The 24391-nt window shown below is 58.0% G+C and overlaps 2 protein-coding genes across 11 annotated transcripts in view; both read right to left on the bottom strand.

Moving 5' to 3' along the window:
* Positions 1 to 4545, bottom strand: part of KCNIP3 (potassium voltage-gated channel interacting protein 3) — a 95405-nt gene extending 90860 nt beyond the window's left edge. For 2 of the 8 annotated variants that reach the window (XM_070235131.1, XM_070235127.1), the window contains exon 1: positions 4295 to 4545. Coding sequence is in view for 4 of the 8 variants with exons in the window: in XM_070235130.1 (XP_070091231.1) it covers positions 1101 to 1203 (103 nt within the window). In the remaining 4 variants the exon portion in view is untranslated. Of the gene's footprint in view, positions 1 to 1100; positions 1518 to 4294 lie in introns of those variants that run through there. The other 6 variants (XM_023618687.2, XM_070235125.1, XM_070235132.1 and 3 more) reach the window with 4 other exon arrangements.
* A 2615-nt stretch (positions 4546 to 7160) lies between these two features.
* On the bottom strand, positions 7161 to 24126 carry PROM2 (prominin 2). Of its 3 annotated transcripts, none has more exons than XR_011425930.1 (24): positions 22913 to 23314; positions 22158 to 22207; positions 21523 to 21725; positions 21309 to 21429; positions 20956 to 21019; positions 20579 to 20668; positions 20060 to 20259; positions 19600 to 19674; positions 18744 to 18807; positions 18332 to 18491; positions 17835 to 17987; positions 16729 to 16852; positions 16132 to 16223; positions 15920 to 16004; positions 13620 to 13766; positions 13041 to 13112; positions 12102 to 12194; positions 11688 to 11961; positions 11500 to 11580; positions 11216 to 11284; positions 10321 to 10410; positions 9990 to 10096; positions 9577 to 9651; positions 7161 to 9362 (listed from the first exon to the last, which is right to left on the bottom strand). XR_011425930.1 is itself a non-coding variant. In XM_001494165.5 (24 exons), the coding sequence occupies exons 1-23, from the start codon at positions 23385 to 23387 to the stop codon at positions 9588 to 9590; spliced, it is 2733 nt and encodes a 910-aa protein (XP_001494215.4). In that variant the 5' UTR covers positions 23388 to 24126; the 3' UTR covers positions 7161 to 9362; positions 9577 to 9587. The 3 variants fall into 3 exon arrangements, 2 of the variants coding, with proteins under 2 accessions (XP_001494215.4, XP_023474449.1); XM_001494165.5 differs by having other exon boundaries at positions 11908 to 11961; positions 22913 to 24126; XM_023618681.2 differs by having other exon boundaries at positions 11908 to 11961; positions 21575 to 21725; positions 22913 to 23318.
* Positions 24127 to 24391: the final 265 nt, after the last annotated feature.

Below are 24391 nucleotides of genomic sequence, written 5' to 3' on the forward strand. Positions count from 1 at the left end.
TGGCTCTGGGCTGCTTGTGCCTGTGGGTGAAAGAGAGGCAGGAATCCATCTAGGGGCTGGGGGAGGAGACAGCAAGATTCTAGCCCGGTATCCATTCTTCCTCACTCACAAGACCCTGCTTTATTTGGGTCTTTTGCCATTCCTTCCTTCTTCCTTCTGCCTGCATGTGCTGGCTGGAGCTCCAGCAGTCACGTTGGCCCTTAAGGTAACCTCAAGAATGAAGCCAGTGAGACAGATGGAGCCTGGGTCTCTGCTGACCATGGGCCTCCGTGCCAGCCCTGTATTGCCTCCCTCTGGACTTCTGCATGACAGAGAAACGCAACCAGCCTTGTTCAAATCACTGTTATTCGGGATGTTCTGTTACGGGCAGTCAGAGCTAATCCTGGTGCTCCTTCCTCCAAAGCAAGACTGTCTCCAACCCAGGAGGAGCTCGCAAGGCATCAGGACAGATTTTCTGAGTTTTATTGTATTCTGGGGGTTGGCTTACTTTCCTTTCCCTCATTCTTTTTCATTTAATTATTCTTTCTCCTTCCCAATACTTCACCACTATTTTTTGAACTCCACGCTGGGCTTTTTCCTTGCATTCTCTCTCTGCAACCTCCCAACAGCCCCACAGAGTGCGAACTATTACACGTGTCCTTGTTAGGGGTGTCATAGCCCTTTAGGAAGTGGGCATTCCTTAATTACTTGAATAATCAAAAGATGCATTCATTGAGCAGCCTTCAAGCATAAGACAGCCCCTCCAGCACTCAGCCTTCCCCCAACTCTAAGGGTAGAGGGCCCAGGCTCAGGGTCAGCTGCCCTGGCACCTGTCCTAGGGACCTAACTGAGCAGGACTAGCCATGTGGCTGACCCCAGGCTCCTCCTCTGTCCAGCTTCTGTTTCACAAACACTTAAATCCTCTCCCATCCAAAGGGGGCCCGAGGAGTCTAGCCTCCCAGCCAGGACACCCCAACAGCTACTTTCCCAAAAGCGACCCTACAGGGGACAGAAGGGGATGGAGTCAAAGGAGGAGGCACAACAAGTCTCCCTGGTCCAGGGCAACCCCCAGAAGCCCTGCTCCCCACCCCGCAGTGAGCCCCGAGCCTGCCAGCGCCTACCTCGGCTCGCTGCATCCTGGGCGCCGAAGGAAACTGTTGCCGGCTGCCCCTCTTCGCAGCCGAGGAGAACAGGACTGCCGGGCCAGGCTGGCAGCTGCTTCATGTTTGCTTGGACCCAGACGTAATTGTTACCGGCAGCTCCTCTCCCGCCCCCTGCCCACCCCTCCTTCCCTGGCTGCCTCTGCCCGCTCCACCCCTTCTGCTCTGCCTCCTTCCTCCCTCAATCTCCCTGTCTCTCTCTGTGTCTGTCTTATACATTTCTTTGGTCCCCCTCCCAGGCTCTCTGTCCCACTCTCTCTGTATAAATGGTTCCTAATCCTGCCCTCTCAGCTTGTTGAGGTTCTGCTGTCTGGCTCTCTGTGTCTCCCCACTGTCCCTGTCACCAGGCAGCTCTCTCTGTACCTCTCCCCGCTGTCTGTCTCTTTCTCTAACACACACACTCTCTGCTCCCCGACCTTGGTCACGGGGAGGGATGGGGGGTGAAGAGAGCCCAGGCTAGGAGGAAGGGAGCTCCAGCAAGTTGGGGCAACTTCCTGCCCCAACGTGGGGAGGGGCAGCAGTGGAGTCCCCAGAGCCTCCTGGAGGCATTTTCCAGAACAGGTCAGCCCCTCCCCTCCTTACTGCCCCCTCCCTCCTCCTGCTGGGCCCTCCTCATGGACATCAGGTGGAGTGACCTGTGGAGGACCTCGGGCCATTGCAATCAAGATGGGCTGTGGGGAGGGGTCTCCCTGGTGTCCCTCCAGAGGCCTGCAGATGTCCTCTGGCCATCCCCAGTGTCCACAGCATCCTCCTGATGGGGACATCACTCTGGGCCCCTGGGTCCACAATGGGTTCACAGATTGGGGTTCACCACCCAGAGATGGTGACAGGTGCCAGGGCCACATCACGTGGGTCACATGCAGGGGTCCTTTCACCTCTTTCCTATGTCCCTGCACCCTTAACTACCTCCCTTTTACCCCACATGGGGCCTGGCAGTGTGGGAACCCTCCCCAAAGCCTGAGCTCCTTATACTCCTGAGGTGGCCTGGCTCTCCAGGGCCTGTCATCTGTCCCCTCCTGGGTGCGAGGTTGGGACCACGGCAGGGTGGCTGAGGGACCTTGCCAGATCTCCGGGGGGCTGAGGGCAAGGAGGAATAAAGGAGAGAGGGCCCCTGGGCACCCTTGGGAGGGGGTCCTTCCTGTCCCTCAGGACAGACTCCTGGGCATTCGCTCGGCCCCGAGGGAAACCACCCAGGAGTCAGGTGCCCAAAACCTCTGCCAAGTTTCCCTTTTCTGCACCCTGAGGAGCCAGCCTGTGCCAGTGGTTCCCATGGAGACAGAGCCCTGAGACACCCCCCTCCTTTGCAGCGTGCACAAGAGCACTTGCACGACCTTCTCCTTTTTTTTTCTTTTTTGAGCCAGCCAATTAGCTCCAACTTTCAGATCCTCAGGGGAAGAAAATAGTCACGAGCTGTTGACCCACTGAGGCAAGGAGGACTGTTTTGAGAGTGGAAGGTGGTCCAGGTGTCCAGCCCAGTTGGACTTCCAGTACAGACCAGGCCTCGCGCTGGGCTCCCAGCCCACTGCTGCACCCAGAGGAGAGGTGAGGGCTAGCTCCTCCTTCGGCTGCTGAGTCAGACGTGCTCCCTGGGAGCCCAGGGCCCTTTCACCTGGCGACCTTTGGCTCTGAGCGAGGTCCCACCAGCAGGGACTCACTGAGCATGTTGAGTCTTCACAGTGGCCTTGGGAGGAAAGTGTTGTCATCTCACTGTGCAGATGGTAAAAGTGAGACTCAGAAAAGTTAAAGGATTTGCCCAGGGTCGTAGGCGAGAAAGTGACAAAGCTAGTACGAAAAGCCTGTTCCTTTCATCCCAAAGGGAACACGAGCAGAAGATCCCACCCACCTCCCATGTTCCATATATCAGCTGCGAATCTTACCAACCACACTGTCCAGGACAGGCCTGGCCCTGCTCAGGGTATGGGCAGCACCGCCCTCTGGAGAGTCACCCCCCCACCTGGCTTGGCGTGCTTCCCGAACTTCCACTGCTCAGAGATGTTTTCTTCTGAGTTAGCGAGCTTTGAGCTGTGACAAAACAGGACAACTGTCCTCCCCTTCCAGGCCACTGAGCCCTTGGGCCTTGGGGACCTCCCACTGCAGCTGCCACTGAGGGGGTGCCCCTCATAAACACAAATTTGGGGTGTGTGTTCCCCTGCCATGATCCTTGACCCACCTCTTGCCCCTTCCTCCACCGGAGTCCTTGGGGACCTGTCCAAGGCCAGGCACTGCCCGCTGGGCCCACGGGGAGTGCAGGGAGGGGAAAGGGCAGGAGGGAACGGAGGCGGAGGACCCCCCCCCCCAAGGGGGTCCTCCTCACATGGGCCTCTGCAGGGTGAGAGGCCCCAACAGGGGGTTGGGCACGTGGGCAAGGGCAAACTTCCCCAGGAGAGAGCCTGGGAGTTTCCAAACATTCTTTGGCAGTGTATCAGACCCAAAGAAGGCTGAGGAGGCTGTAGGAGGACCTCGCCTTGCTGGCCATGAATATTTCAGCCTCACGCTTTCCGCTGTGGTTCTCCTCACGCTGGGGGTCAGGGGTGGGAGCCCGAGGATGGTGGAGTTTGGAAGGGGAAAGGGAGGGATTATTCCAAGCCTGAGGAAGGTTGTTCCTCCTGTTACAACACTGAGTAGGAGAGGAGGCAGTGGGTAGCCCTTTCAGCTGGCTGGGGGCCCTCACTCAAATCCCACCTTGGTGAGGGGCTCGCACTGCCCCCACCCACAAGTCTTGGGTCTTCTGGACCTTCCACACTGTTGCTCACAGGTCTCTTCACTCCAGGCCCAAGTTCCAGTCACTCCTCCCAGGCACCCAAAGCCTGACTCCACAGAGCCCCTGTCTGCTTCTTTTTCCTGGGCTCTTCTTCTAGGCCCTGACTCTGCCTGCCCCTAGCCAAGGGGCAGAGAGAGAGAGAGGGAGAGGAGAGAGAGAGACGCGCAATACATAGTTTCAGTCTTTGGGCCCTAGCCCCACCAAGAGCCGGTGCCCATGAGGAAGGCCCCTCTGGAGGAGGTGGGTCTCTCCATGCATGTTCAGCCCCGTCCTCACAGGAGCTCAAGAAATGTCTGTTACCCAAAAACAGCCTCCCCTGGACAGCACAGCATTCGGGATGTCACCATGAGCCTGCACGACTGTGGAATCAGAAAGCCACCTAATGCAGCCTCACCTGTGTCTGCCACTGACCCTCAGGACCTCTTCTGCTGCCTGCCCACTCGTGGCTGGACAGAATCCTGGCAGATACAACGGCTCTCCACCTCTTCACATCACACAACAGGCTCAGCTCAGGTCCAGGCCCCTGTCATGGTCAGCCCTCCTGCTGTGCAGCCCAGGCGCCCCGCCCAGCCCAGGTCGGGTGGGGGCCTGCAGCCGGCAGGGGCTGTGATCAGCCTGCCCTCCAGCTGGAGCTGTCCTGGAACTACACTCTGGGTTTGGTGGAAGCTTAAAACTACGCCTCCTCCTCCTGTTGGCGCCTCCACAGGTCCTCAGAGTCTGGCCATCACTGGGCACTCCCCACTGTCCCCCTGACTAGGTATTTCACCAGGGCCTCAGGGGGCCTCAGGGGGCCTCAGGGGGCCCAGGAGCCCCGACACCCCGCGGCAGTTCTACTTTCTCTCTCTCGGCTGAGGTCTGTTCACTTTCTAGGCAGCCTCCTGGGACTGGGCCTGAGGGCCCCCACTGACCTCCCTTTGCAGGAGGCCCCAGCTGGGCTGCTAGCCCTCTCCTGGCTCTGCCAGCCAAGCAGCCAGCCTGTCTCTTGCTCTGTTGACTTTGCAGGTGGGGGTGGGACATCAGTCCACTGGATTTCTCAACCTGCGTGGGACACCGTGAAGCCCCCTGAGGACTCTCTTTAAAACGCCCTTCTTTCTGGCTTCAAGTGAAGGGAGGGCATCTCACCCCTCCCCCTGGGCTTTGCTCCCCTCCCCCCAGATCTCTCTCCTCTAACCTCATCAACACCTGACTCCTGGGTCCGTTCAGTGTAGAGGGTTCAAGTTGACTAAATTCTGCATCACCCATGGGCAGAGGTCGGGGGCTGGGGTAGGGTCATCTCTGCCCTCCTCCTGCCCTCCCCCCGAGCTGCAGTGCTCAGTGTCTGTAAGCAGGGTGGATGCTAACGGCTCTAAGAAGTGCAAGGCAGGATGGGGGCCACGGAGAAGTGGTTTTGTTCCAGCAGCACGTGGTGTGTGGACCAGCCTGGCCACCAGCCTCCTGGTCAGTCCCTGGCCTTCAGGCCTGGAGAGACCGGGCACTAGCAGTGAAGAGTAGGGAGGTTCCGGCTCTGGGACGGCGGAGAAGACGGACACTGTCAATCACCACCCAGAGCAGAGCCTCAGGCTGACCCCAGAGAATTCAGATATCGCCTGAAATGCCACCACTATCAGCTGATTCCTTTGGGCAGGTTGTGCCCTTTCTACTCAGCCCACATCCAGTCTCTGTGCCTTGGTTTACTCAGCCATAATAAATAGAAAAATAACAGTGCATATCTCATAGTTAATTCATGTGAGGTGCTTAGCACACTTCCTGGTTTATACTTGGAGCTCAGTAAATGTTAATTCTCTTTGTCCCTTCAGGTAGTCCGAGCAGTACCCTAGCCAGGTGGCCCTTCCTTTGCACACCTGGAAGCCAGCCAGAACGGCTGTAGCCAGCCACTTGGGACCTTGGACGCCCTGGCCCCTGCGGCGTTTCTTTGGCAGAATCTGCCACTCATGGCTCACGGGGTCTTTGCTCTGGGATGGCCAGGCTAGAGCTTCTGGCAGAACTCCCAGGGCCTCCAATCTGTCATTCCTCCTGCCACAGGGACAGCAAGGACATTTGGATTAAATCTCCTTGGAGACAGGGCCTCCCTCCCACATGCCCACAGGGAATGGGGACTGGCATTTCTCCCAGGAGGAAACCTCCAAGGCCACCAGGACCAGGGTACCTGAATCCAAAGCCTGGCTGGATTCGGCTTATGAGACCTTGAATCAGCCATGTAGCCTTTCATTTGCTTAACTGTGAAACAAGGGCAATGATCCCCATTGCCTTCAGGGACGTCACGATAACAGATGAGAATGTGACCAGGAAGGGGCTTTGTTGCACATATAAAGTAGGATTAGCATTTTAAGATGCCAGCATTTTAAAATCAAGGAAATATGTAATCTATTTTTCTCTGTGGCTATTTCTGTCTCTCTGTCACCTGCCAAGTGCCACCTCCATTCCCAAGTAACCAAAGCTCCAGGAAGCCTCTCCAAACTCAGCTACTTTGAAAAGTCAGTGTTCGATTGGCTGAGCCAAGGTTTCTGGAAACTAAATTCAAAGAGTGGCAGTCTTTTGCCAATTAGCAGGGAAAATCAAAGTTAATTTTTTAGGACTAAAACTTCTGATCATGGTGGACTAGGTCATTTGGACTAAATTCCCAATTGAGGTTAACTAAAAAGCTGCCCAAAATACATATATATATATATATATTTTCAAGTCTGACTGGGGGTATCGGGGAGCAAACAAGGCACTAAAGAATCACAGGGCCAATATCTGGGGAAGAAGGAAACCCAGAGACATGTGCCAGCATCTGGGGCTACTTTCTCCCTAGGGGGTCCACTGATCGCGGAAGAGAATGCAGAGATGCTGAGCAGAGCTGTTAACAGCCTCTGGGGCTAAAGAGGTAAAAATGAGGCCCACTAAGAGGAGGGGGTGCCCGGCAAATCTTTCGTGCTTTGGGTTGGGACCTCGGAATACAAATGAACCGGAAGCAGACCAGCCCTTCAGGGGACTCCACATCATCTCAAATTTGAGTCCTTTCAAGGGACTCAAATCATCTCTGAAAGTAGATTAAAGAGATCCTGGTTTGCTAGGTCCCAAGCCACCCGCCAGATGTAAACATAATCCTCATGGAAGAAGATAACTTCATTGTACACCTTGAATTATTTCTACAGGTTTAACAGATGTAATGTGTGGGACTCAATCAAAAGTCACCAAGTATGTGAGGAGACAAGACGAAATTAACAAAAACCAAGAGAAACAACAGACACTAGAAACAGACTCATGGAGGCTCCATATTAGGGGGTTACTGAACTTTAAAATACCTACGTTTAATATACTCAAATATGTAAAAGATAAGGTAGGCAATTTTGAAAGAGAACTGGAAATAATTTTTTAATAATTTCTATTTCTTTTTTTATCCCATCAATTTCATTCTTAAAATGCAGGGCACTCTATTTCCCTTGCACAGGGTAGCTGATCAGAAACGAGCAAAAAAACCTCTGAGGAAAGCCAAAAAGAGGCAGTTGTGCTACTTGCAAGGATGCTCATTTGAGAGTGTGCTTGTAATAGTGACAATACACTGTGTGTGCACCATCCCAATTTCTAGTAGCAAATTTGTTTCTGGTTTGTAAGAAGCAATTAAACAGAGACTCTCAAAACTCCGCAGACTACAATCTTTTTTTTTTAAGTCCTTTTTTGTTTTTTAAAGATTTGCACCTGAGCTAATATCTGTTGCCAATCTTCTTCTTTTTTTTTTTCCTACTTCTCCCCAAAGCCCCCCAATACATAGTTGTATATTCCAGTTGTAGGTCCTTCTGGTTGTGCTACATGGGATGCCGCCTCAGCATGACCTGATAAGCGGTGCCATGTCCGCACCCAGGATCCAAACTGGCAAAACCCTGGGCTGCCAAAGCAGAGCACGTGAACTTAACCATTCGGCCATGGGGCTAGTCCCCAGACTACAGTCGTAAAGCGCCTTTGAACAGGGACCCATTGCCCTTTTCCCTTGTACCTGCCCAGACCCAGCTCTGCCCCTGGCCCAGAACAGTCATGGCAAAAAACAGCAGCATTTGTTCAGTGCCAGGCCTCTGCCAAGGGCTTTCCATGCATTATCACGCTTTTCACAGCCCTATGAGGAGGCTCTGACTATTCTCCCCATTTTATAAATGGAGAAACTGAGGTCGTGGGGACCCACATAGCACATTCAAGGTGCCCTGGCTAACAAGCGTTACAGCCAGGATGTGAACAGAGGTCTGCTTGCTCCCAGAGTGGGCCCTCTCCCCACTTGCTGATTGCTGGGGTAATCCCTAGATGCCTGTGGGCAAAGGAGGCCTTGGAATCTCCTCTCCACAAACTCTCATTAAACACCAACTGCATACAGGGCCCTAACCTGGGAAACCTGGAGTCAAGGACCCAAGGCCAAGGCTCAGGAAAGTGAGCACACTTTAGTGGACTGGAGGTCCTGTCCACCTCCTCTTTTCTCTCCTCCTCCTCTTTCCTGTTTCTGGAACTCAGGGTCCAACATGCAGAGCAGGCACAGGGATGGACTAGGGATGTCCCTACGCCACATGCATAGGACAGAGGGAGTAAAGGCCACAGTGCAAAATCCTATTGTGGCTACTAGCTCCCTCCTGGGAAAGCTGGGTGGGGGCTGTGGAAGACGTCACCTTCTGGGGAGCCGAGGGGGAGCCCCTGCTCTGGCCCAGATCTCAGGTCCCTTCCTAGGGAGTCAGTGCTCAGAGAGGAGCTGAGGGACAGCAGCACTATTTCCAATCCAGGGTGCAAGCAGGGGCTCAGCCTCGTGACAGGCATCTCTCACACCCTGGGGGACCAGAAATCCAGGCCGGGGTCTGTGGAGGGCTTGGGGGCCATGAGGCCGAGCCCACAAGCGGCCCAGACCTGGGCTGTGCTGGCCCCTGGCCTACGTGGTGGCTTTACTGATTAGTTTGGTTGGGCAGGGGTCCCTGAGGGCCAGCAAGGTGGTGGGATAAGGTCAAGAGGGAACAAAGGGGAGAAGGGCTTCCCTGGGGAGAGGACGTAAGGGCTGGGGAGGGGACAGAATGAAGCTGGGGCAAGTGGGGAGGGTAGATGAGGAAAGGGGCCAGGAGCCTGCAGAGCAGCGGGGGGAGGCGTGGGCAAGGGGAGGGGCATGGTGACAGAGTGGGCTGGGACAGGGCGTCTGTCCCACGCAAGAGGCTGAGGACAGGCTCTTCCTGGTGCTGATATAGTGCAGCAAGGAGGATAAGGGATAGACATCTGGAAGAACCTGTTGGCCCTGTAGTTCAACAGAAGTTAAATGCATTTTTGAGGAAGAGTGAAGGGGTCTTGAGCAGAATGGAGGTAGACAGGTAAGATGGGGTCAGACAACTGGAGTGGGCGGCAATCCAGGCCTGCATGTGACCTGGGCTCTGGGGGCAAGAGCGACAGGAGTTCTCTGGTCCAGGCCAAGTCAAGGGGGCAGGCAGCAACCTGGGCATCACTTTGTACTGCAAACATCCCTGTCACGGATTAAGAACCAAATAGGTGAGGGGGAAGGAGGGGAGAGCAGGCCTCAGGCTGTCAGCCCCCTGCTGGACGGGACCAGTGCCCAGACCCCAAGTCCCAGAACCTTCCTGCCCTCCTGGGCCCTGGAGACCCCAGATCCCAACCCCTCCCCATTCCTCCCCACCCCCGCCCCTGGCACCAACGAATCAAAGGGGTGGGGAAACTTACCCACTGGGGTCCTACAGCTTCAGGGAGGTGACCCGGGGGATGTGGAAGAGCTGAGTCTCCTCAGAGCTGGTGGAGCTGTGGCATCGCAGAAAGAGAGTGAGTGAGTCCCCAGGCACAGAGCCTCAGCCCCGACGTAGGGAGCAAACCCAGAGCCCGGATTTTCCTGCCTCAGAATCTCTCCAGTATAGAAACAGTCCAGGAAGCTAAGCTGGGTGGACGAGTTGCAGCAAGAAGATTATGGGGCAGACACACAGAGCTGGCCCTGGAGCTCCTCATAGTGTGTGACTCCTCAGGGCTGGGCCCGAGCCTCCCCTGAGGTCTCAGGAGGGGTGTGGCAGGGGGCCAGGCCCGGCAGCTGGAAGGTCTCCTTCTTGGGCCCCTGCTGCCCCCCACGGTTCTGGCAGCCTCCTCACTTGAGGCGTTTCCGGATGGGACGGAAGTATTTGGAGGTCTTGACAGCAAAGATGATGCTGGGGATCAGGAAGAAGGTGCACCATGCCAGGCAGAACCAGAAGGCGTTCTGGAAAAGAGGATGTGAGGTCAACTCACCGTGGCTGGGCAGCGACTCCTTTCCAGCCCACTCTGCACCCTTAGTCCCCTCACTGACTCAATGAGGGGCATGGGGAAGCATTCTCAGAGCTGAGGGGAAGGGCTGAGGGCAGGCCTGGGGGCAGGCTCTGCTCACGCTGCCCCTCCCATGGGGGCCTCAGTGTCCATGAGCCCTGATGAACTGTGAGCACTCACCCAGGGGTCAGCCATCATGTCACACAGGACCACACGCCCATTGTCCAGGGCTCCAGAAAGGGGCTGGCAGGTGGCGATGCGCTGAGTCACCTGTGGTGTCAACATGAGGCAGGTACATGCAGGGACACACAGACCCACAGTGTCTGGTGACCAAGTCAAGGCAGCATCCTGGACATCACCCATCACAACCCATATTCAGTGAGAGAGGTCGACAGGGACGCAGTTGGAGCCACTGCACAGTTATACACAGACACATGGATGCAGGAGTAGAGAGAGATGAGGACGCACTGACCTGGGCTCTTTGCTCAGCTCCTGCCCTTTCCATCCCATTCTCCAGCCTGTATTAAGCCCTACTGTGTGCCAAGCACTGTGCTTTAAGTCACACTCCCACTGGAGAGGTAACACACGTGTGTGCGTGCACACACATATGCACTGCACTCATGTGTGCACACACATGCGTATGCTCACATAGTTGTGCACATGCACACGCAGACACACTCAAGGTTACCAAGACGCCTGCTGGCCTAGTGTGGGTGCCAGATAGCTTGCTGGGGTCAGCAAAGGCCAGCAGAAGGAGGTGGACTCTGATGACTGGGTTGGCCTCAGACAAGCTGGGTGAGGGGGCTGGCATGAGGAAGGGCTTGGGGGCAAGGTGTAGACAGCATGTTTTAGAAGGCTGTGGCCAGCCTGGCTCACACTAAGGCCTCAGAGAAGGGCTGTGGCAGAGGTCGGGCGTGAGCAGGGGCACAGATGCCAGGTTCGGGAGTTGGGGTTCAATCCTGAAGGCCCAGGGCACTCCCAAGGGGGTCAAGCGGGCAGAGGAGGGGAGAGGAGAGAATAGCTGGTACCGCTGGGAGCTTGCTTGAGGCCAGGAGGGGTCTGAGCCCTGACTCACCTCCTCTCTCACCCAGGCCACGTACTGGGAGAAGTAGCCCATCTCCCGGGTCAGGAAACACTCACTTTCCTGCAGGAAAGAGAGGAGCCCTGGGCTGGCAGGAGTCCCAGGAACCAGCACCCTCTACCCCCAACGCCTGGCACCATCAGGACAGGCCGAGCTGGCTTTCCTGGATGAGGAGACAGGGCTGGAGAAGCCTGGGGTGGGAGCCCCATGTGCCTTACCCCTGCAGCCCACCTCCGGCTCTGAGGCAGCCCCCAGCCCCGTCCCATCCCCCGACTCACATTCTTTAGGATATGTGTGGCCCAGGTAGGCAGCTCTCCTCTTAGGTTAGTGATCTTGTCCAGGACATCGGAGGTCTCCAGCTGTGGGAAAGGGGAGGGACTTAACTCGGTGCCCTGCTCAGTCAGGAAGCAGCCACTCATTCACTCCTCCATCCCTTCATTCATCATAGAACACACAACATACTCACCTTGGGGCGGGGTGGGGGTGTGAGACCCTAAGGACACAGAGGCTGGAGATGGTGGTCCTCAAGGATCCGCTCCTCCACCCCTATTCCTTCCCACCCCCACCCTCAACATCCAGTGGGACCTGGCAGACCAGGCGAGGCCCCAAGCCAGCTGGGCCCACACCTCCTTCCTCCCTCTGCTGCCCTCCTGCTCCACCCCATCCTCCCCATCCCCAGGAGCCACCTGGAGATTTGGGGCAGAGGATGCCAGGGCCCTGACACTGAGGTTGAGTTTGGCCTGTGGAGAAGAGATCAGGGCTGGTTAGGGGAAGGGATGGATAGGGAGGAAGTGGTTCCCAGCGCCTCCCTCCTCTTTCATTCCCCCACCCTGCCTCCCCTCTCTCCCAGGCCCCAGGCTCCCTGGGCCTCCAAACTTACCGTGAGGCTCTGCTGGGGGAGGACCTTCTCCTGGTAGAGGTTTCTGAGCCCTTGGGCCTCCTCCCGCAGCTGCTGTCCCAGCACAGCACTGCCCTGAGGGGAGACAGAGATCAGAATGGCACTCTGCCCAGGACAGGACAGCCTCTGCCAGTATATCCTTTACTGAGCTGTTCAACCAGACAAACCAAGGGGAGGAGGAGAGCGCTGGGCTCAGAGGCAGAGAACCGAGGCCTCCATAGGCTCCTCGGCCTGACCTGGGTTTGGGGGCCTAAGACCAAGTTCTACGTCCATTCCCAGCTTGCTCGGTGCCCCAAAGTGAGCCCCACAACCAGTCTGAGTTGCAACGGCATCTGCTGAACTTGAGAATGCTCCTCGGTCTACCCATCATGCAAGGTTGGTGTGGGTCTATGAGAGATCTTGAAGAGAGCTTCTTAAACTTTAAATATTTATAAATACAAACTGCTATTTTTTCCAGCGGAGTTTAAACTCCTAGAGGGCAGCTGTCATAATATCTGATCCATCGTATTGTCCTCACGCCTATCCCTGCAGATCCAGAAGGAGGACCCTAAGAGCCTGGTGACCACTCCCCTATCCTGTCCACGAGCAGTGTGCACTTAGAAATGCTTGCCTGACTATATGATGTCAGATCAGTTACTTCATCTGATCTAGGTTGAGGAAAATCCACTCTATGGGTGAAGAAATTGAGGTTCAGAGATGTTGAATGACTTGCCCAAGGCCACACAGCCAATTGGTGGCAGAGCTTGAGTCAGAACTGACACTGCAACAACCTTAAGCCCAGCCAGGGGGGTCCAGAGCCTCAGCCTTCAATCCCCTGCCTTTGCCCTCACCCCCTCCCCAATCCGAGCACTCCTATCCTCTCCCATGTCCCAGGTCTCTCGCTGACTCCTGCCTGCCCACTGGGGTCTGTTCCCTTCTCACTTGGGTCTGGGCCAGTCCTTGCAGCTCCTGGGCCAGCTTCTCCATGTCAGTGTTCACCACGGGCTTCTGGATCTGGAGACAGACAGGAGAGGCCAAGAGGGGATGGATTCCACCTCCTCCAGCCCCCAATTCCCAGTCTTTTCAAAAGAACCCCACACCAGCTAAGTCTATGGTGACACATCAGTCACGGTGGGTTTGACCTGAACCTGTGAAATATATCAGACGTTTCCCATTGGGACAGAAGGAAAAAAAAAACAAAACTGAGGCATCCTCTCGTGTAACCTAGCAAACAGGGGGCTTCCCACCAACATTCTCCACAGTAGTGGGTTCAGAACCAAGGACAGCAACACACGCTGCTGGGTGGGGGCGGATTCATTCCCGCCCAGCCCAGGTAGCAGCACCAGGACCCGCCTGCGGCACGTGACCTGGGGATACCCCCAACAGGAAGAGGCCCCAGGGACATGTGGAGGAGTTGAGGGAAGGTGGAGGGCCAGGACAAGGCGAGACACCCCCCTCAACCAGCTCAGCTGCAGGCTCCTCTGTTCAGCCCCTGTCTGGCCTGACGTGCCCACTGCTGACCTGAACGAGGAAGCCAGGGTAGCGGATGTTCTCGAGCCCACTGCTCTGCAGGGCCTTCAGGTCCCGGCGGGCAGCTGGGCTCAGCAAGTCCAGATTCTTCACTTCCAGTTTGAGGCTCCGTAACTCCTGCTGTAGCTTGGCGGTGTACTGAGAGGGAGGAGACAGGGCAGGAGGCATGCCCAGTCACTGAGCCAGAGCCCCAGAGCTGCTATCATAGGGGAGTGGTCACCAGGCTCTTAGGGTCCTCCTTCTGGATACCTAGGGCCACCCCGAGACACGCCCAGCAGGCCTCTGCTTCCCACCCCACCCCCACTCCAACCCACCCCACTAAGACCCAGCTCTCCTTCAGCACTTATCTGGCTAATGGATAGTAACACAGAGCTTCCCCGGCCACTCAACAGAAAATAGCTTCCCCAGCCCACCTTTATCACATCAGCTTGTGTTAAGGTCTTTATAGCACCTGTCACTCTAACATTATTTATTTGTGTACTTGTTTACTGCCACCAGCTCCAAGAGAGAGGCACCTTGTCTGCCCAATCCATACCCAGCATTCAGTGTCTAGAGCAGAGGCTCACACATGTTGGGCGCAGTACAAGTTTGTTGAGTGTGTGAAAATGAATGAATGCATGGACACAAGCAGATTTCCAAGACAGACTGCAGTTTAAAAGGGCCTCTCTGTATTTTCCAACCATTGCTGCAAGAGATTTAAAGGGCATGAAATTCAGCCACAGTGTTTAACAGAGGAGAAACTGAGGCCAGAGAGGAGCATTCACTTGCCCGAGGCTTCACAGCAAGTTAGAGAATGGAGCCCAGCTCTGCTCACCTCTCCCTATCCCAACATGCAGCCTTCCCCACAGGGAGAAAAGGCCTAATCCTCTCAGAGATGGGGGTCTTAGGCCAGCGTTTCAGGCATCAGTGACTGACAGGTACAGGAGATGTCTGTAGGCGGGCAGAGCCCTCCTGGCACCCTGGAAAGCACAACTTGTCTCATTCATCTCTGCATCACAAGCTCGTTATCATCGCCTTTCAGGACACGTACTCTTAAGGTCACATTTGTATGTTGCCAGATGGCCCCCAAGGAATGCTCACTCCCTCTGAAGCCCTATCTGTCCAGACTCTTCTGTGAACCGGACCCCTCCCCTCCCAGGACCAGGCCTGAGACCCCTCCCTCTGAGAGCCACGACTTCCAGCCAGCACAGCATGGGACCTCTGCCCAGGCTCCCTGCTGCAGCCCTCCCTGGCCAGCCCCCATCCATGGGGCAGCGTCTGTGGCCAAGCACAGGGATATTGTCTGCTCCTGGACCTCTCATCTGGTTAGAGATGCTGATGGAGGAGGCAGCTAAGGCATTACGCAAACTGCCCCAGGTTATACAGTTTAAGGCGTGGAGTTGGGACTGAACTCTGGGCCACCTGACGAACCTACCCCATGGGCTGAGAATGGGCAGTGGATTCAAGAGGCATGGGAAGGGTCTCTGGAGAGGATGCAGAAGCAGGAGTCACTATGCTAAGGGTGGGGGGATGGGAGGAGAAGCAGGCGGGAGAAATGTGGGTTTTCCTAGGATATGCTTGAGAAAGGCTCCCCAGGGACCCTGGGAGTCAAGGCAGCTTTCCTCCCACCTCACTTAGGCGTGCAGAGAAGAAAGGAGGGAATCTTTCACAGCTTCTGTACACCCTTAGGTGAACCACATTCTCAAAGTACATCCCCTCTCGTGAAGCGGCTCTCCCTTCTCTTTGTCCTAGAACTGGCTTCTGCCAGCATGGCTAAGTTTCTCCAGTTCTACACACCAAGTTCCAGCGAAGTCCAGTGGGTAAGGGAACAGGCTGGGTGGTTCGAATCCTGCCCCCACCTACTGGGTGTGACAACTCAGCAAGGGGCCTGTGGGGAGGCCTCGTCTAGTGACACCTGACTCCATCCCCATCATTTTCACTGTCACATCCCCTACCCCAACCACCCCACTCTGACTGCAGCATTCCAACCAATGCCTGTCCTCAGTCATGACACACACACCATCCTTTCCTGCTACAACCTCAGCTGTGTTCAGTTTTCCCGGAGCACAGTGCTCAGAGCTGGTGGTAGCCTCAAGGCATGCTCCCTTCCACCCACACACCTTACAAACCCCCCTGGGCTCCAGCCAGGGGCAGGCCCTGAGTTTGCACCTGGGAACTCTGCCCCCGAGGTACCTATCACTCTTGCAGACTTCTCTTGCAGGGTTCAAGGAGCTAGTCCCACCAGAGAGGCAAGATCAGAGGAGGAGGGAGCTGCAGGAGGGGTCCGCACAGCCTTCCGAAGCTTCCCTTACCTGGCTGATATCCAGGTGCTTCTCCAGGTCATAGGAGTCATTGAGCCGCAGCACCTTCCAGAGAGCAGCCCCTTCCCTGCACTGCCTGGGGAGGAGCAGCAGGCATGGAAGACGAGAGAAAGGAAAGGGAAGCGGGGGCTAACACCACCCTAACAGGACGGCCACCTTGGCTCCTTCTCACACCCTGTCCCCCACCCAGGGTTCCCACTCACTGATAGGCCAGGAGGATGCTGATGTCCTTCTTCAGGCCAAGAAGGTGGGACAAGTTCATGGACGAGGGCAAGTTCCCTGGGGTGTCTGCAAACTGGAGATGGGGCAGGGAGAAAGGCCTGGAGCGGGGTGGGGGCAAGGCCGTCCCAGCTCCCGAGGGCCTAGTCCCATGCTGCCCTGGCACAGCAGCGACCACACCCTGTGACTCTACCCAACCCTGCCTTTAACTCAAACCACCCTGGGCCCTGACTCCTGAATCTCCAGGAGGGGTGGCCAGCCTGGTGTTCAGCAGAGAATCTGGGCCAACATCTCGGCTCACTGCTCGAAGCGCCAGGGAACCAGGATTCTCAGTTCATAGACTCAGTGTTCAGAGAACAGAAGGGCTCAGGCCTGGGGGATCCCTGGGGGTCCCTGCCTTGGGGCCTGAGCACTGTCCCAGGGACTCATGGGCTCTCTCTCTCTCCTTATCCCTCAATGGTTTTCTGTCTTTCCTTTGCTGTCTCCCTCTTGCCCTCTCTGGCTCCCACCTCCTTCTGCCCTCCTGCTCTGCCTATACGTCCCTCCACCTGCCTAGGGGCCCTGGAGCAGGGCAGGCTCACCTCATAGAGCTCCCCACTCTCCCAGCTCCGGCACACCAGCGTCTGCACGTTGCCACCCACCAGGAAGGTGGCAAAGACGAGGAGGATGAGGGGTGCAGCGAAGAGGAAGCTGAAGCCCACACCCCTGGGGAAGGCAGAGGGACGGGGCTGAGGCAGGAGAGAGGAGGCTGGCTGCCCTGGACCACACCCTCTGCCCCCACCCACATCCCAGCGCCAGCATGGTCAGCGAGCTGGCCCCAGGGCAGAGGAACCCAGGGACTCGGCCTCCTGGGCAGAAGGGAGAACTCAGAACTGTGTCCCCACTTCATCCTCCCCCATCCCTACCCTATCACTGGTGCCCTGGCAGCCTAAGGGAGACAGGAGCCATTTTGTTTGAAGAGACAGGTCTGCCTGCCTCTGGGCCTGCGGTATGTGGAGGTGACCAGTTCCAGAGCTCAGCCCTCAACAGGACTACTCAGCATGGCCAGGCGTGACCCACCAGAGCAGGGGCAACAACCTAGAGGGCCTGAGTAGGACCAGTGCCGCTGACCTGTAGGGCTTCTTTGTGAGAGACGCACAGCCCCCTGCCAGGTTTTGAGGCTTGGAGAGTGAAACATGGGCTGGATTTCAGCCCCCATTTTCCCCTTTGGCCAGGCACTTTTATGCAGCGACCAGCCTGCACAAGTGAATGTGGCAGCCCTGACCTTAGAGATCATTTAGTCCAGGGATGTAAAACAGATTCTACCTCTGGTGCCACCTCCTATTGGTGGTGCTGCCTGGATGCTAGGTTAAGAAGGATTCTGAGGCTGTGTCTGGGCTCGGTGGGAATGAGTGCCCATTGATTATTATAGTTGCCACTGGTGTGGGAGGAGGAAGCACTTCTTATCTGCTATTCCTGCTTCATTCCAACCCTTTTATACAGATGAGGACACTGAGACGCAGACGGGCTAGCAGTGTGCCCAGTGCCACCCGCAAGTTGGTGCCAGAGTGAGAAGTGGAGCTCAGTCTCTCGATTCCCAGGACCCGCTCATGTAGCCACACTAGGAGCTGTCCACGGGCGTGAGGGGAACATGGCCAGCCCAGTGGGGAGAGCCCTCCCCAGCCCTCCTCTCCCCAGCCCTTCTTACGCCATGAGGAAGCGGGCTCCAGCCTCGCCCTTGGCTTCTGAGTGGCTGGGGTCCTCCCTGGCAGACAGCCCCCAGATGCCCAGGTTGAGGCCCAGCAGGTTACAGACCACCACAAGTAGGACCACGGAACACAGCACACAGCCCATAATCCACCTGCCACAGAGAAGGTACGGGTGTCACCAAGAACGGGCAGCTGGGTACCAGGATGGGCTAGTGTAGGACCTGGTGGCTGAGTGAGGCCACTAACCCCAAGGTTAAGGCTTTAGAAGTGAGATGTGGACACTTCCTGAGGACCCTCTGCTCCAATGGGGTTCCCAAGCTCAGATCCCAAGGGCACACAGCCGAAGTGGGGACATGGAGGCCCACGGAGTAAGGGGTCTTGGCTTAAAGGGAGGCAGAGGCTTAGCATAATGAGGAGTTGATGAGAGCTGGAAATTGGGCCCAGGGTGGCTGAGAGGCTGGGCTGCCCACCCCCACCCCCAAGGGTTCCCGGGCACCTGTATTTCTCATATCTCTGCACCTCCTTCAGGTAGGGGCGGCTGCTCTCTTCCACCTCCTCCAGTGCCCGGCTCCAGCGAGAGGCTGCCTCCCAGGCCGGGAACGCTTCAGCCAGTGTCCTCAGCCCTCCAGGCTCCTGGGCCATGGCCTTCTTCAGCTCTGCCCAAAGCAGCAGGGACTTACGGGGTTGGGAAGGCACCCGGGCGCCCGGGGAGGAGACAGATGTGCAGGAAAAACATCTGGGACCCACAGAGAGGGGCTGTTCTCTGTCCAGGCCCAGCCAAGAGGACAGCCTTCCCTCTCCCCCACCCCACACCACCGCCCCTCTCCTCTCTCAACGAGCCTCTTTGGTAGGGGTGCGGTGGGGGTGGCACGCTGGACAGCCAGCCTGGCCCCTGCGCAGGGCCTCACCTCTGACCATGTCGGCCGTCTGCAGGGCAGCCAAGAGCGGGAGGGAGTTGAAGGTGCTGTTCTCCTGCCAGAACCAAAGGTGGCTGTGCCTCCCACTCTCTGCCTGGGTGTCCCAGCTTGGGGGACCCCAACGTCAGTAGGCCCAGAGGGAGGACACCCCCCTTGGTTCTCCCAGCTCAAGAAATCAGGAAACAGGCTTCCTTTTGCTCTCTTAGTCCATGCCTTCTTTTCCCCTCCCTTGGCCCGGCCTGACTCAACTCCCCAAAACATTGCTCCTCAAAGACCCCTCCTTTCTCTCCCACCCCTCTCGCCTAGACTGTTGCAGTAGACTCACAGCCATCCTCTCATCTCTCTCATCCATCCCGCACATCCTGCCAGGTGTATTTCCCTAAAGTCCAGCTCCAGCCTACTCTTCCAGCCTCAGCTCCCACTTTCTCCCTCCTAGAACCTTCCGCTCCAGCCACCCTGCACAGCTGACTCACCATTTCCCCAACGCCGGCATTTTCCAGGCCCTGGGTCACAGCTGTTGACTCACGCTGCGCCCTCCCCCACAGCCCGTCTCCACCCAAGATAGCCTGCCTGTCCTCTGGGGCTCAGCTTGTGTGCCTGCTACCTAGCCACCCAGCCCCCGCCTTGAGGGTCCTAGCTCTTCCTTCTGAGTTCTAGGCCTGCCTCCCCCACCAGACCATGTGTACTCGAGAATGGGCATCATGAGCCTCCAGCCCAGGGCGCCATGTGGTAGGTGAGGCCTTAATTTGAACCAAGTCTTAGGTTACCACCCCAAAAGGGGGAAACTGAGGCCCCTCACTGAGTTCCCAGGTAGGGGAAAGGTCAGGCAGACCAGGCAGGCACTCACCTCCTGGACCATGCTGGAGAAGTTGGCCTCTGGGACACCCTTCAGCTGATGCAGGACATCGTCCATGGCGGGCATCTGAAAAGGGGGAGGGATATGACAAAGTCCATGGAGAGGCCTGAGAGGGGTCCCTGGGGGAGGGTGGGGAGCAGAGCCCTCTGAACCCTCAGTGACCTTGTGTGCAAAATGGGGATCACCAGAGACCCTTCTGCCCGGAGTGGCAGCGAGAACTCAAGGGGCTAATATACGGAAGCTCACGCACAGTGCCTGCCTAGGAAATGGCTTGGCCACAGCCAGGACGACCCTCATCAAGCTGGGTGTGTGGAGACAAGGGAGGAGCAGCCAGAGGAAAGGATCAGGAGTCCATCTCAGGAAACACCAGAACACAGGCCGCCTGGGGTCCCTGGGGCAGCAGGCAGCGGGGGCTGCTTCTCTCCGAGAGGCCTCCGTCCTGGGGCCGCACCTGGCTGAAGTTGGCTCCCAGCTCCAGGGCGCGGGCCTGGCTCAGGGCCTCTGCACAGCCCCGGCAGCTGGGTTCCTGCAGCAGGGCGAGGAGGTGCTCCCGGCGCTCCCGGACAGCCGGCTCCAGGTCCTGCTGTCCCTCCAGCAGCTCCACCGAGGTGGCGTTCAGGGCTCGGAGGTGGTCCACGGAGACCTGCAGGGCTGAGACCCACATCCAGACTGAGAAGTCTCCACTGCTCCTGGTATCCTCAGAGACCTTGCAAGAGGCAGAACGTCTTCCCTTCCCCCAAGCAAAGGGACCTGCGGTCAACAATCTCTGTACAATGGAACTGCCCCAGGGCCCGTTAAACCAGGAGGTAGACAGGGATGCCAGAGGGGATCCTGGGATAAAGCCATGAGAAAGTCATGGGTGGGGCTTGCTGAGGTGGCATAAGAAAACTAGTGCTGAATGAGAGCGGGGCCTGCCCCCAGGAGGGCGCCTGCTGGGCCCCACCCCCACCCAGGAGATGGTCCCACTCACCCTGGCCCAGGCTGTGCACTGAGGCCAGTGCCTGGTACACGGTGCTCCTGAGCTGGGTGTGGATCACGCTCCCGATGCTCACGCCTACACCTGGAGAGCAAGGCTGTTTGCAGGGCTGCCCCCCAGGAGCCTAGGGGCCCTCCCCGCCCGTCTATCTAGCCTCCCCAGACCCTGGCACTGGGTTCCGCAAGGTGGGCACTGGCTTCTTGGTCCTGCAGCAGAGTGGCTGCTGTGCTGCCCTGCTGGGCCCGAGCCCCACCTCTGTGAGGGTGATCCCAGGTGGAGCCTGGGATGAGGGGATGAGAGGGCCCCCCAAGGAAGGCCGGAGCAGGGGGACCCTGGGGCTGGCCAGCCTGCCGGCCAGCTGTAACCCTCACCATCCAGCTCCTTCAAGACTCGCTCCTGGGGAAGAGAGAACTGCTGTGCCACGGCCTGCAGCTCCTAGGCAAACACAGGGCCATGAGGCTGCTCCTCCCCTGTCACCCGACAGCTCCCGCTCTGGTCCCTTTCCCCATCCTGGTGTACAGCTGGGTGTCCACCCTGAGGACACTGCGGGTGCATTTATGTATCACAGCGACTCTCCAGCAGGTGGCAGTCAGGTGCATGTCGGAAGGGGCACCCTTTCCAGTTTGCAGGCTACGGGCTAATTTGCAGGACCCACTTTGCTCTGTCCCTCCTGGGTCTGGTGCTCAGGGGGCCGTGTGGGGATAAGGCGTTACTCGGTGCTCACCTGGGGGACATGAGAGAACAGCCCCCGGAGGCTGAGCAGAGTCTCAGGCACAGCCGCAGCACTGGGGCCCACCTGCTCATGCACACGCTGGTTGGTGACAAAGGCAGAGACCACACCAATCCTACGGGGACAGGGAGGAGGAAGGGGCTTGCTGGGTGCCCGTGGGAGCCTCGGCCTCGGCCCACACCTCCCGCCTGGCCTGGGCGCCCCTCACAGCAGCACGAGGGTGGTCAGCAGCAGGAAGGCCATGAGGGTGCCTCGCTCACAGGCCATCGCCTTGTGCTCCGTCTTCACGCGGCCTCCACAGCGCCGGCGGCGGCGGCAGCAACAGAAACAGAGGCCGGCGGTAGGCAGCACCAGGAGGTAGAGGCCGGCGATCACAGCGCACACCAGGTAGCCTGCCTGGTACCGCACCACCTGGGCAGGGAGCACGGCCTGAGCGCTGTACTGACCTCCCCATCCCCGCTCGCCCCCACCCGACTTCAGGGGGAAACCGGAAGGGGCGGGAACGCACGCGGGGGAACGCACGCGCAGGCACGGGCACGCAACTGGTTGAACCCATACGAGGTGCAGGGTCTCATTGTTATTTACCGTCTTACAAATGAGGAGACTGAAGTTCAAGGAGGTTGGGGCTGACTGCAAACCCACAGCCAGTTAACGGCAGAGCTGGGGATTGAACCCTGGTCTGCCGACTACAGCGCTCATGCAAGAGGGGAAGGGATGCCCGAGACCCCACCCTGGGGGACACGCTGCAAGGTGGGCTGAGCTGAGCTGAGCTGAGCAAGGCCTTTCTACTTCTGCCCCTCATGCTCACCCAACTGCCTCGCCTGCACCTCCCCCAGGGCTCACCTCATCCACCTTCACGGAAGCTGGCTCATTCAGCAGGGTCTTTACCAGCCCTATGGGAAAGAGCCACGCTGGAGGTTTGGGGGCAGCGACTGCCCTGCCCCGGTGCTCACCCCCACTGCCAGGCAAAGGTGGGCTTTGCAGAGGGCCCCCGCCCCCCCACCCCCCCCACCCCCCCCACCCCCCCCACCCCCCCCACCCCCCCCACCTGGGCACCTCCGGGAAGGCAGTGTCTGGGTGCTACTAGGAAAGGGGGTGGCTGAGGAGAGGCCTGGCCAGCCCTTCCTCCTGGGTCCTACAGTTAGGCCCTGCAGCAGGGAAACCACTGGCCTGGTAAAAAGCAGAGAAGGGGCCTGGCCTAGCACCCTTCCCCTCAAGAGACAGGAGACAGGCTGGGAGGGGTCGCGCAGCCCCTCCTGGTTCTTCCAACCCTTGGCACCACTGGACCCAGAGAAAATCTTAACCAGGTCTTTGGGAACTTCTAACGTAATTTCCTCTACTTTAAGACCAGAAACTGAGGTTCAGAAAGGAAAAGGGGCTTGCCCAAGGTCACACAGGAAGGTCCTGGAGCGACTCCAGGTGATACCCCTGGGTCCCCGGGGCTTCTGGGAAGGAAGATGGGAGTGGGAAATGATGGAGACCCTGCCTTCCAAGTGCCTGCTAACAGGGCAGGCACACCCCACGGTGGAGCGGGGCAGGGGTGTTGGCTGGGGACGCAACAACTCCCAAAGACTGCCCGGGGGAGGAGGCGCACTCACCAGCGGGGAAGGGGTTCAGCTGCACCACGGAGAGGAAGCTGCGCACGGTGCCATAGAGGGGGTCCAGGGGACCCGGCGCGCGGACGCGAGGGGCCATCCACGGCGCCCTGGCCGCCGGGGCGAATGCCAGGCGGTCCACCGGGCCGAGGGACCCGCAGTCCGCGGCCCCCGACCCCGGCAGTCTCAGGGCCAGCCCCAGGCCCAGCAGGGGCGCCAGGAGGCCTGGCGCGCGCATCATGGGGTCGGCCCGGTGGGCTGCAGGGCAGGCAGGAGCCGGACTCAGGCGGCTGAGAGAGCGGGCGGAGCACGGGGCAGGCCGTGCATCCTTCACCAGCCTCGGTCCCACAGCTCTCAAAACCGGCCCGACAGGTTTGGGCTCCCGATCTACCTGGGCGCCGACCCGCCTGGAGCGCTGGAAGGGCAGGGGCGGAGGCCTGGGGTAGGGGGGCAGGGCCAGGTCCGGACCCGCCCTCATAGCCTGGGGTGGGATCCTGGGTGCCCTCTCCCCTCCCCAGATCCTCTTGAGAGGGCTGCCTCTGAACTGGGGAGGGGAGGCACCTCCGTCGTTCTGTATTATCTAGGGTGGCCCAACTTCAAATATTATATTTCGTGCCGAGACCTGGCAGCCCAATCTGGAGGCTGGGAAAACAGCCACCCAGTGAAGCCCTGGCCCAAGGGGTGGCAACACTGGTACACAGGCCCGGGAACCAGGCTCCTCTCCGGGCTTCTCCTGGGGCCTGGTCTGTCCTCTCCAGTCATGCGCCAGGCCATCTGGAGCAGAGAAGCCGTGAGGCTTTGTCTAGAGTGGCTCTCAGAGGGGCCACTTAGGCTCGGTCCTTTGAGATGGTGAGTCCCAGCAGAGGGGTGCCCTGCGGCCCAGCAGTGCCCCATCCGGTCGTCAGCTGAAAGAACTAATTGAGGATGTACCCGGAGATGTGTCTGCGCAGGTCTCTGTTCCGTGCATGGCTGCGTGCCCAATACCCAGAGGATAGCTGAGCAGGTTGTAGGGAGATATTGCTAAACGGAGGGAGCGTGTTCCTGGCAGCATTATTCACCATACCAGAAACAGTCCCCATGCCACCTCCACGAAGGAGTTGGTAAAATGAGCAACTCACGTGACACACTGGGCAGTCATTCCAGAAAATGATGTGGAAATGGCTCTTTTGACCTGAAAGATACAATGTGTTAACAAGTGCGAAAAGCTGATTATGAAACAGTGCACAGGGCTAGGCAGGAAACAGTGATCATCTCTGGGTGGGATCGTGGGCAGTTTTTAATTCTCTGCTCATCTGCACTTTCTGGTTTCCGTGCAATAAACACATGTTTATTTTTATTTGTGTTCAAAGAATAGAGGTTTGTGAGTTTTCATGGCAGCTCCCCCCTCAACGGGAGCCCTGGATGGAGGGGCTGGGTCTGTGGCCCCTGCAACCCCCAAACTCAGCTGTCGTTTGTGGGGTGGGTGAGGGGCACAGGGCTTTT

Source organism: Equus caballus, chromosome 15 (genome assembly GCF_041296265.1).
Source record: "Equus caballus isolate H_3958 breed thoroughbred chromosome 15, TB-T2T, whole genome shotgun sequence".
In the NCBI taxonomy this organism is placed as follows: Eukaryota; Metazoa; Chordata; class Mammalia; order Perissodactyla; family Equidae; genus Equus; species Equus caballus.